Source organism: Scardinius erythrophthalmus (genome assembly GCF_964197995.2).
Source record: "Scardinius erythrophthalmus genome assembly, chromosome: 10".
NCBI classification, from domain to species: Eukaryota; Metazoa; Chordata; class Actinopteri; order Cypriniformes; family Leuciscidae; genus Scardinius; species Scardinius erythrophthalmus.
This window is the reverse complement of record NC_138230.1, coordinates 10522931-10535830: the sequence shown is the minus strand read 5'-3', so window position 1 is coordinate 10535830 and position 12900 is coordinate 10522931. Positions and strand designations below refer to the sequence as shown.

The 12900-nt window shown below is 38.0% G+C and overlaps 1 protein-coding gene across 1 annotated transcript in view; it reads right to left on the bottom strand.

Moving 5' to 3' along the window:
• Positions 1 to 3221: 3221 nt before the first annotated feature.
• Positions 3222 to 12900, bottom strand: part of LOC308697438 (E3 ubiquitin-protein ligase TRIM39-like) — a 40167-nt gene continuing 30488 nt past the window's right edge. The window contains exons 7-8 of the mRNA XM_081376669.1: positions 4226 to 4261; positions 3222 to 4076 (exon numbers count right to left, since the gene is read on the bottom strand). Of these exons, the coding sequence (XP_081232795.1) occupies positions 3529 to 4076; positions 4226 to 4261 (584 nt within the window). The 3' untranslated portion in view covers positions 3222 to 3528. The remainder of the gene's footprint in view (positions 4077 to 4225; positions 4262 to 12900) is intronic.

The following is a 12900-nucleotide window of genomic DNA, read 5'->3' as shown; positions in this document are numbered from 1 at the left end:
ATGTGAAATGACACATTGAAAAAGTATTGAACACATGAAGAAAGGGAGGCGCAAAAAGGCATGGAAAGCCAAGACAACTGCTGAAAACTTACAGTAATTAAAAAGCAATCCAGCCCCCTGTCAGTGGAAATTAATAACAGCTGGTTCAGTCCCAACGGATGGCCTACAAAAAGGTCTCATTGACAAGGTGTCACACAAGACACATCTCATGATGGGTAAAAGCAAAGATCTGTCTCAAGACCTTCACAAACCTAATTGTTGCAAAACATAATGATGGTATTGGTTATAGGCACCATTCTAAGCTTCTGAATGGTCCAGTGAGCACTTTTGGGGCCATAATACGGAAGTGGAAAGACAATAATTTCACCATAAATTTGCCTCGACCAGTGCTCCTCGCAAGATTTCTGATAGAGGAGTGAAAAGAATAATCAGAAGAGTTGTCCAAGAGCCAACACCAAGTTGTATGGTGTTTTTAGGGTAATGTGCACTGCCATTTCTCCTCCAAATATGGTGTGTACTTATGGCATCCAAACAGTTCAATTTTGCTCTCATGTGACCACACTATATTCTCCCAGTATTTCACTGGCTTTTCCAAATGTTGTGCAGCAAACTTTAAATGAGCTTCAACATGCTTTTTTTTCAGTAATGGAGTCTTGCGTGGTGAGCGTGCATACAGGCCATGGCGGTGGAGTGCATTACTCACTGTTTTCTTTGAGACAACAGTACCTGCTATCTGCAGGTCTTTTTGAAGCTCTCCACAAGTGATCCTTGGCTCTTGGACAACTCTTCTGATTATTCTTTTCACTCCTCTATCAGAAATCTTGCGAGGAGCACTGGTCGAGGCAAATTTATGGTGAAATTATTGTCTTTCCACTTCTGTATTATGGCCCCAACAGTGCTCACTGGACCATTCAGAAGCTTAGAATGGCGCCTATAACCAATGCCATCATTATGTGTTGCAACAATTAGGTTTGCGAAGGTCTTGAGACAGATCTTTGCTTTTACCCATCATGAGATATGTCTTGTGTGACACCTTGGCAATGAGACCTTTTTGTAGGCCATCATTTGGGACTGAACCAGCTGTTATTAATTTCCACTGACAGGGGGCTGGATTGCTTTTTAATTACTGTAAGTTTTCAGCAGCTGTCTTTCTTCATGTGTTCAATACTTTTTCCCTGTGTCATTTCACATTATTACACATAACTTAATTTCTGAACTTATTTTTGTTTGTTTCTTTGTATGTATGGCTTACTTGGGTTGTTACCAACATCTGGTGAAAATTTCATGTCAATAGCACCTTTGGAAATATATTTACTGAGAAAAATGATGACGTGTTCAATACTTATTTCCCCCGCTGTATATATATATATATATATATACACTCACCTAAAGGATTATTAGGAACACCATACTAATACTGTGTTTGACCCCCTTTCGCCTTCAGAACTGCCTTAATTCTACGTGGCATTGATTCAACAAGGTGCTGAAAGCATTCTTTAGAAATGTTGGCCCATATTGATAGGATAGCATCTTGCAGTTGATGGAGATTTGTGGGATGCACATCCAGGGCACGAAGCTCCCATTCCACCACATCCCAAAAATGCTCTATTGGGTTGAGATCTGGTGACTGTGGGGGCCATTTTAGTACACTGAACTCATTGTCATGTTCAAGAAACCAATTTGAAATGATTCAAGCTTTGTGATTATCCTGCTTGCATTATCCTGCTGGAAGTAGCCATCAGAGGATGGGTACATGGTGGTCATAAAGGGATGGACATGGTCAGAAACAATGCTCAGGTAGGCCGTGGCATTTAAACGATGCCCAATTGGCACTAAGGGGCCTAAAGTGTGCCAAGAAAACATCCCCCACACCATTACACCACCACCACCAGCCTGCACAGTGGTAACAAGGCATGATGGATCCATGTTCTCATTCTGTTTACGCCAAATTCTGACTCTACCATCTGAATGTCTCAACAGAAATCGAGACTCATCAGACCAGGCAACACTTTTCCAGTCTTCAACTGTCCAATTTTGGTGAGCTCGTGCAAATTGTAGCCTCTTTTTCCTATTTGTAGTGGAGATGAGTGGTACCCGGTGGGGTCTCCTGCTGTTGTAGCCCATCCGCCTCAAGGTTGTGCGTGTTGTGGCTTCACAAATGCTTTGCTGCATACCTCGGTTGTAACGAGTGGTTATTTCAGTCAAAGTTGCTCTTCTATCAGCTTGAATCAGTCGGCCCATTCTCCTCTGACCTCTAGCATCAACAAGGCATTTTCGCCCACAGGAATGCCGCATACTGGATGTTTTTCCCTTTTCACACCATTCTTTGTAAACCCTACAAATGGTTGTGCGTGAAAATCCCAGTAACTGAGCAGATTGTGAAATTCTCAGACCGGCCCGTCTGGCACCAACAACCATGCCACGCTCAAAATTGTGCGCTTTCCCATTCTGACATTCAGTTTGGAGTTCAGGAGATTGTCTTGACCAGGACCACACCCCTAAATGCATTGAAGCAACTGCCATGTGATTGGTTGATTAGATAATTGCATTAATGAGAAATTGAACAGGTGTTCCTAATAATCCTTTAGGTGAGTGTATATATATATAAGCGTCTTTAATAGAATAATCTCTACTTTGTCCTGAAAGAAGGACATGTTTCATTTTATAAGGTTTTATATTTGTATCTCTACTTCATATCAGTACCATCAGATATTTTAAAGGTCCTATATTTCATTTAAAAATGTACTCAACTGTATCACTAAAAAAAATGAACATTTAAATTAATCTGATGTGTGTTTCCAATGGTCTATTTTCTATTCTCATTGTTCTTCTTCTTCTTCTTCTTCTTCTTCTTCTTCTTCTTCTTCTTCTTCTTCTTCTTCTTCTTCTTCTTCTTCTTCTTCTTCTTCTTCTTCTTCTTCTCCTCCCATGATATATTACCATGATCATACACTCTAAAACATCTTTTTTGGGTCAAATATGGACAAACCCAACCATTGGTTTCATTTTTTTATTGAATGTTTAACCCAACGGTTGGGTTTGTCCATATTTGAAACAACCCAGCATTTTTTTAGAGTCATGGTGTTTTTAGGTATACTTTGAAGATCTATAGTGTTGTGTATGAATATGGTAACTATACAGTTCTATGATATATATTGAGGAATTAATATCTGATTTACCACAGTAATATCACAGATAATTTTGTAATTGAAATGGTAGAAACAGCTTTGATATCATTTATCATGTTATCATAGTTTATTTTGATGTAAAAAAAGAAAAAACACTGACCACTTTCACTTTTTCACTTTGTCAGGTCGAGATGGGAGAAAACAATGGTATGAATAATTATGAAAAGATGAAAATAAAATTGTTAAACAAGCATTATATTTTTACATTATAATTTGCAATTATAGCTAGACTAATAGATTTTAACAATGAAAAACAAATGATGAAAAAATAGCAAAACATGTTTAGATTTTTAATTATATAAATAATTTTCATTGTGTATTTCATATTAGGGCTGTAAATTCATTTATTGTGTTTGACAGGTGTGATGATCAGTGGAGTTGAGTTTTTACCTCCATAGTTTAATGATGGGCTAAAAAATGGATAGAGTTTCCCAGTGAAAGACTGATCAGTGAAAGAGTAGAGATGAGAGCTGGACTCCACATCATAAAAGGAGACCAGACCCTCCTCATAATCCACAAACACACCGACCCGCTGCGGCTTCACTCTCACACACAGAGAGACACGAGGATCATCACAGGCTTCATATTCATTCCCATTCCTCAGACCCACAGTCCACTGTCCATCACTGGGAGTCAGTGTGATCTGTCCCTTCCTGTTAATGGATTCTCTGGCCACTCCTAAATCCCATTCAGTCTTTCCCTTCACCTGCACCTCAAAATAAAATCTCCCTGAGGAGAATCCCTCCTTTCCCAGGACACATGCACATCTATCAAATCTCTCTGGTTTGTCTGGGAGTTTCTGTATAATGTCTCCACATCTCACTTGTTTTCCATCATCAGACAGGATGAGATATGGATTAGCTGTATCAGGATCCAGAGTCACATCCACTGAGAAAACAGAGAATATGAATCATAACTTACAGATATTTAGTGATGATGTTTGTATTTAATAATCAGTGTTTAATCATACTGTGGGTCAGTGATGAAGCTGTGAGTATCTGAATGTAATCTAGTGTAGTGCATACAGCACACTGTACCTGCATACTGCTGTATCCTCTTCAGTTCTGTAGAGACTCTCTTCAGTTCTGTAGAAACACATAAAACATCATCAGATCTTTGACATGTTTATGTGTGTGAATTATAGACAAGATTTAAGGTTATATTTAAAGAATTGTGAACAACATCATGTTTTATCTGATCAATGTTTCTCTGCTGATATTTAGAGAATCCCTGAACTCCTATTGTGTTTGAGCTCGAAATATTCCTCCTTTTTAGAACATCTTTGGGAATGTTTTGTGAACATTTTACGAAATTTTTACTTTAGATATTTTTATACCTAATTACTGATATTAAAAGATGATAAATATATATATATAACTTTATTGCAGACACAGGTCCATATAACACAACATACAGCATAAAAAAGGAGATACAAAAATACATAAAAATTCCATAATAGCCTATAGAATATACAGGCTATTACACCAGTGTCGTCTAAGCCTCGAAGAGTATCTATAACAGCTTTTCAGAGGATTGACAAGGGCTTCAATTATATGGTTCACTGAATTGTCCAATCGACACATAAAACCAAACATCAGTTGCCTTAAGAGTGCCTCACAGGTTGGCACTCTATTAGCCACAAACAAATGACTGGCACTATGCCACCTAGGGACACGGAGCAGCAACCTCATTGCATCATTGTATGCTACCTTTAGCCGCTGCATACTCGTTTTCTTATAGTTAGACCACAATTGAGCAGTATATAGCGGTGTGATATAGGTTCTAAACAGAGAACACTTCACAGAGTCAGAACACATATAAAACTTCCTTATGAGCATATTGGCTTGAGCATAAATTTTACAGCGCTGACGGTATAGGTCTTTGTCATCTGTCCAGTCATTAGATATAACATGACCTAAGTATTTAACTACCTCACACACAGCAAGAGGGCTGTCTGACAAATAAAAAGTCGGAAAAGTTGATTTATTGTCCTCATTACTTCTAACTACCATTATGTGGCTTTTCTTAGTGTTATATTTAATATCATAATCTAAGCCATATTGCGAGCAGACTTTCAGCATCTGCTGCAGCCCAGCGCTGTATGGACAGAGCAGGACAAGATCGTCTGCATACATTAGATGATTAACAACAGTGTTGCCCACAAGACAGCCAGTTTTTAACCTATTTAACTGGTCTGACAGATCATCCATATAAACATTAAATAAAATAGGAGACATAATTCCTCCTTGTCTCACTCCATTACTGACATGAAACGGAGCAGATACAACATTATCCCATTTAACCTGAAACGTTTGATGGGCATACCAAAACACTAAAATTCTCACTAAAAATATAGGAGCACCTCTATCAAGCAATTTTACAAACAGTCGTTCATGATTGATTCTATCAAATGCCTTTGACGCATCAATAAAACATAAAAACATGGACGACTTCAGGCTGTTATACCTGGACACAATCTCTTTAAGAGCATAGATACACAAATCGGTTCCATGCTTTCTTTTAAACCCAAACTGATTGTCAGTAGTAAGAACATACATTTCTAACTTTGTTAGCAGTATTCTCTCCAGTACTTTAGACAAGATACTGGCTAATGCAATTGGTCGATAATTGTCAATACTGTTAAGCTTACCAGCCTTGTCTTTAAGCACAGGTAGTAACAAAACAGACATAATAGCGTTAGGCAGGACACCATGAACCAAACAACCATTAAAACACATGGAAAGCAAAGGACAGAGCTTATGGCTGGCATATTTTAGATGTTCAGCATTAATGTAGTCCATACCACAGGCTTTATTGTTCTCCAACATGTTAATGGCATCATAGATATCTGCTACCCTAACCATCATATCTGCTGAGAAATCAGTATGTTCATGATTGATTCTAACTGAGTTACTTTTGACACAATTAAATAGGTCACAGTAATGCTCACGCCAGAGCTCAGCTATTTTTTCTGGGCTACTAATACCTTCAATAACAGCCCGTAAGGAAATTGTACTGTTATTCATAATTTTGACCTCTTGCCAAAAATCAGTAGGGTTGTTTTTCTGTAACTTTCTGGCTAGTGAGTCTGCTCTCATTGTATTTTCATTTTTCTTAATAAAACGTAGTGCATACTTAACTCTAGCATTTGTCATTTTTTTTCTATCTAACAATTCCCCATGTCTAGGTCTTCCTGCCTCTGACCAAAGTCTAAAGGCCTCTCTTGCCTCAGCATACTGCTCAGCCACAAACTCATTCCACCCAGGTCTAATGTTAAAGGAGAACTCCGGTCAATTTTAACATTGAGCTCATTTTTTTGTACATTTGGAGTGCTGTCAATACAGAGAACAACGACAAAAATCGGTGTTGCCTACACCGAGTTATTCTATTTTTAAAATTTGCACCCTGTTGTCTTCAATGGGGCAAGTACTAAACCTGCTTTTAGCCTCTTAACATCCTTGATGTGTCATTACAAGTGCACAGAAAATGTGAGTGATTCCTTCTGAGTGAACACGAGTGAGTCTGACTGCAGTAGATGTGAAAGAAATGTATAAAAATGATGTTATTTAAGCCAGCGCAAATACCTGTTTACATCCTGTTTTTCGGGCGAAGTCCAAAGTAGTCGATTGCAGAGTTCACACGCATAGGTTTAATACCTATGATCATGCGCGTGAACTCGGCAATCGACTACTTTGGACTTCAACCAAAAAACAGGATGTAAACAAAGGTATTTGCACTGGCTTAAATAACATAATTTTTATACTTATCTTTCACATCTACTGCAGTCAGACTCACTCGTGTTCACTCTGAAGGAATCACTCACATTTTCTGTGCACTTGTAATGACACATCAAGGATGTTAAGAGGCTAAAAGCAGGTTTAGTACTTGCCCCATTGAAGTCAACAGGGTGCAAATTTTAAAAATAGAATAACTCGGTGTAGGCAACACCGATTTTTGTCGTTGTTCTCTGTACTGACAGCACTCCAAATGTACAATAAAATGAGCTCAATGTTAAAATTGACCGGAGTTCTCCTTTAAGCACCTTACATTTTCTTTTACAGAATGGTTCACTGGAAACATTAAGACATTTCACAATACCATCATACATGGCACAGAGTTTTTCAACATGTAGCACATCCTTACAATTAATGTCTGAGCACATTAGGGCATCATAAGGCAGAGGAATATTATTTAGAAAACTTTCAGTTCGCAATGAGTATTCAGCCACCTCCTCTTTACTCAGCTTTGACCAGTCCAGTTTACTTGAAGCAGCATTATTATTCCTGGACAGCAGGGGGAGTTTTTCAACATCTAACAAAGCAGCAATAGGTACAGTGCCCTCCACAATTATTGAACCCCCTGGTAAATATGATCAAAATTGGCTGTAAAAAATAAATCTGCATCGATTATCCTTGTGATCTTTCATTCAAAAAATGTGCAAAAATCTAACCTTTCATTGAAGTAAAAGAATTGAAAGTGGGGGGAAAATCACATTATGAAATAAATGTTTTTCTCCAAAACACGTTGGCCACAATTATTGAAACCCTTTTATTAAATACTGTTTGCAATCTCCTTTTGCCAAGATAACAGCTCTGAGTCTTCTCCTATAATGCCTGATGAGTTTGGAGAATAACTGACAAGAGATCAGAGACCATTCCTCCATACAGAATCTCTCCAGATCCTTCAGATTCCCAGATCCATGTTGGTGCTTCTCCTCTTCAGTTCAGCCCACTCATCAGGTCAGGGGACTGAGACGGTCATGGCAGAAGCTTCATTTTGTGCTCCACAACAAATTTTTGTTTTGATTTTGATGTTTGTTTTGGATCGTTGTCCTGATGGAAGATCCAACCACGGCCCATTATAAGATTTCTAGCAGAAGGCGTCAGGTTTTGATTTTTTATCTGTTGATATTTGATAGAATCCACAATGCCATGTATCTGAACAAGAAGTCCAGGACCTCCAGCAGAAAAATATGCCCACAACATTAAAGATCCAATGGTATATTAAATTGTACACATGGGGTACTTTTTATCCTTGTGTTCACCAAACCCATCTAGTGTGTTTGCTGCCAAAAAGCTCTGTTTTAGTCTCATCTGACCACAGAACCCTGTGCCGTTTGAAGATCCAGTCGTGTCTGACAATTAAATTTGCTGGAATTTGTTTTTGGATGAGCGAGGAGTTTTTTTTTTTAAACCCTCCCAAACAACATGTGGGGATGTAGGGGTTGTTTGATAATTTTTTTTTTAGGGTTTCTGACCCTAAGACTCAACTAATCTCTGCAATTCTCCATCTGTGATCCTTGAAGAGTCTTTGGCCACTCAAACTATCCTCCTCACCGTGCATTAAGACAGTATAGACACACGTCCTTTTCCTGGCAGATTCATAACATCTTTAGTTGGTTATAACTTCTTAATTATTGCCCTGATGGTCAAAATGGGGATTTTCAATTCTTTAGCTATTGTCTTACAGCCACTTTCTATTTTGTGATGCTCAACAATCTTTTGCTACGCATCAGAACTGTATTCTGTGGTTTTACTCATTGTGATGGATGATTAAGGGGATTTGGCCTTTGTGTTTCCTCATATTTAAACTCCTGTGAAACACGAAGTCATAGCTGGACAGTTTCATGTTCCTAGTCACCCTGGTGTACTAAAAAAGGTAAATATTAATGGGAATATACTTCAGAGATATTTTACTCGTAAAAAATTCTAGGGGTTTCAATAATTGTGGCCAACATGTTTTGGAGAAAAACATTTATTTCATAATGTGATTTCCCCCCACTTTCAATTCTTTTACTTCAATGAAAGGTTAGAATTTTGCACATTTTTTGAATGAAAGATCACAAGGATAATCGATGCAGATTTATTTTTTACAGCCAATTTTGATCATATTTACCAGGGGGTTCAATAATTGTGGAGGGCACTGTATATGATCTGAGGTGGCAAGTTCATAGCAGATCTCCACATTTATCAGTGAGGCATGAGCATCAGCTGTGGTCACAATATGGTCTAACCAAGATGTTGTGTTCCACGCATCACTAACATAGGTAAAACTTGAGTCAGGCAACAAAGCAATACTCGATAGAATTAAGTTAGACTCATTACAGAACTGCTGTAAGTGTGTTGCAAATAAAGATTTGCTATCTGACATGTCAGCATTAAAATCACCCATAACATAGACACAAGATGAACTATTCTCCTCTATGAATGACTGAATAAACGCTAACCTGTTCAAAAATTCATCCTCATGCTCATATGATTCATACGGTGTATAAACATTTAAGACAATAAATTTCTTTTCATTAAAATTACACTCTAGCCCTATGGCCCAGTCAACCTTTAGGCGCACCACATTCACCATTGAGTCATATTTGATGTTCCACAATATTGCTACACCACCAGCTATCCTACCTCGAACCAGCTTTGTACTGAGGTCAGTAGTGGATTCTCCAGCCCCATGAAAGTTTATGTGTATAGTGTTCAGCTTATCTTGTTTCGCCAGCCAAGTTTCTTGCAAGCACAGAATGTCACACTCATCCAGCAATGTATCCACAACCAGACGTTTTGATATATCAGTAGCAGTATGACCTACTCGCAGCCCGCGGGTATTATATGAAACAACACGCATTTTACAATGTTTTGTCACTTCCAGCCGAGCAGCTGGCCTTCATCCCGTCCTCACCCACAACTACAGAAGGCACACTAGCATCATTAACATGCAACAGCCCCTCATCTCGAGAGCGGGGGGCATCCTCTGGCCCGGACAGACCTCCGTCTGCTCCCCTTGGGCGACGAGGCTCATAGTAGCGTCGGACAAAAGTCCCAGCGGGCCAAAGCTGCGGATCGTATAGCTCGACCACATCATTACATTCAGCGGAAATACAGAAGGAACCAAATCTGCTCTGTGACGCCTCTATTTTTCTGCATGTCACTTCCCGATTCAGCTTCATCTTTAAGTAGTCACTGAGAGTATCTGCACCAACACTGAGATCAAACTTTGTTGCAAATACCTTGACCATCTTTGTTTTAACAGCCAGTATATTACTAACCACACCAGTCCCAATTATGCCAGTTTTCTTTCTCACATACCTTGCTGGAGTTTTTACAGTGCGAGGTGTGGGGCTTCGATGAACAGGGTTCTCAGATCCCTGCTTCAGTCTGCGCCCATCCTTAACCACCATACTCCATGGGGGAGTCACAGACTGAACCGGTCTTCCGCCATCAGTCTCACCACGCGCCGCTGTCGAACATCCATCAGCCACAGAGGGAGGGCAGGAGACAGGACCAGGGCCCATTGGCCTCTCCAACACAGCCGAGGGAAGACCTGTCACGCTGGGCGCAAGACCCGGTTGTGTCTCCACGGCAGAGAGGCAGATAGCGTTCGGGTCACAGTGCCCAGTGCCCCTCCACAGCTGTCAGCCGGCCATCAAGTTTCTCAGAAACCTCCCGCAACATTTCACAGGCAGCTACTTGAGTTCCCATAGTTCTTTTTAGGTAATCAATGTCAGTATTAATTTGCTGCATTTTCCCAAGGAGCACAGACACGTCGATATGTTTAAAAGAGACGGGGGGTAGTTCATCCAGGAAATGCGATACAAATCTTGGGATCTCTTCACCGCATTCATTAAGCGCTTGCAGACACATTTTGACATTATTAACATCCTTCTTTTGTCCCCTATGGGAGATCCATCGTTTATGATGTGGAAGGAGCTCTGCCAAAACTGCCTTTGAGTTCTCAATCCGCTCAGAGCTGAAGCTGCTCGTTACAATCGTCACAATATCATCATGGCTTAGTGTTCGCATTTTAATCACAATAAAGTTCAACAACTCATCTTCGACTACAACTCTACCGTCTTCACGGTATATGTATCTGTGCGGTGTATTTGATATTGCTAGAACATCTTTGTGAATGTTTTGTAAAAAAAAAAATATATATATATTAAATTTGTATTTGAGATATTTTTATGCCTAATGTTATTCATCTCAGTTTTGGAGTGGATTAGTGTTGTGGTTATTCACTAAAGACAACACTATAAAAAATAATCTTTAAGAAAATGAAAATGAAAGCCCAGCACTGCAAAGCTGTTTGAACTTCAGGTCAGAAATTATCTGTTATTAAAAAGAACAAATTTGCATCTTAAATTCATGATGTCTATCGATTAGATTTTCTTCTGCTAAACTGATTTTATCTGACACATAATCACAACATTTAGATGGAACAGCTGAAAAGACCAACAGAAAATGGCAGACAAATGAATGTTTCTTCTCTTATTTCAGTTTTCCCTTACGAAAAAGAAGTATACTTCAAGTTCATTTTATGAAGTATACTTAAGTAATGTTCAAGTATATTTTTTAAATATACATTATGTAGTAAGTATACTAATGTCAATATGTACTAGTAGTAAACTTGTAAGTGTACTATTTCAATACTGCTTGGGACTAAATTGGCCCACTTTTAGTATATAAAAGTATATGTTTAAGTGTACTATAAGTGTAACAGTAGTAAACTTTAAGTGGACAACTAGTTCATAATTAAGTTTCTCATTTGTACTGCAAGTGAACTTATGGGTATACTAGTAGTTCACTATTGTAGCACATTTTTAGTTTATGTAAGTACACTTTGAAGTATACTTTCACTAAACTACTAGTTTAGTAGTTTTATACGTTTTCTTTAAGTGAACTTAACATTATACTTATAGTTTACTATTTATATATTATTTTTGCACTTGCAGTAGGCATAGTCTATACCACTATGTTCAAATTTTATTGTTTATACTTGAAAAATACCTTTAACTGTACTTTAATTTTAAAAACATTTATTAGCTTCTTGTATCCTTTTTTATCAACACTTGAACGTTGGTAAGTTTCATAAAGAAGGGCAACATTTTAAACAAAAAGGTTGAGAAAATCTAATTTTTGTCAAAGACAAATTCATCCTTGATCAGTAGATCGAGTCCAACACCCCCGAAACTTCACAGTCGTTTTCTGTTCATAGGTTACGCTTCATTTCATTTGGTAATATTAAGCAGTTTTGATTTACACGCTGTTTAATGTTTGATGATCACGTTATTTTACATTTGAGTGAGCAATCTTCTATCACTTGTTTCAGCTTCTTCTTGTCCTGTATTTTGATCCGGAGATTCTGTAGTCGAAGATGTGTCATAGCGCCCCCTAACGTATACCAGTGAAAACATGGATAGCTGGAAAATTCAGACAATGGCGGGGAAAGAGTAAAGTAGAATTAAAGTAAATTCCTTTACACTACCAGTGGACTAGCCTAAACAAAAATTCAGATACACAGAATTAGAAACATAGCTGTTTTATATCAATATTTTAATCAATATTTTCAAACAATGTAAGTTTCATAAGACTGTATATGAAAAACTATGTAAAAAAAAAAAGTATATTTAATAGGCTACTCAAAAGAGTTAACACAACTACAAGCCAAGTATACTTTGAATACTTAATTTTACTTTTAAATATATCTCGATCAAAAAATGTTGTACAAGTACAGGCCAAATATACTTGGACTTTTCTCTCAGTATAAGTCAAGTACACTTAAGTGTAATTTAAGTATATTTCTGAGAAGTACATAAAGTATATTTTTAAGAATTATATAAAATGTAGACTGAAAGTATGCTTTCTTCTTTTTAGTTGAAAAGAAGTATACTAATAGAAAACTTGAATAAACTTTAAATTATTATTATCACTGT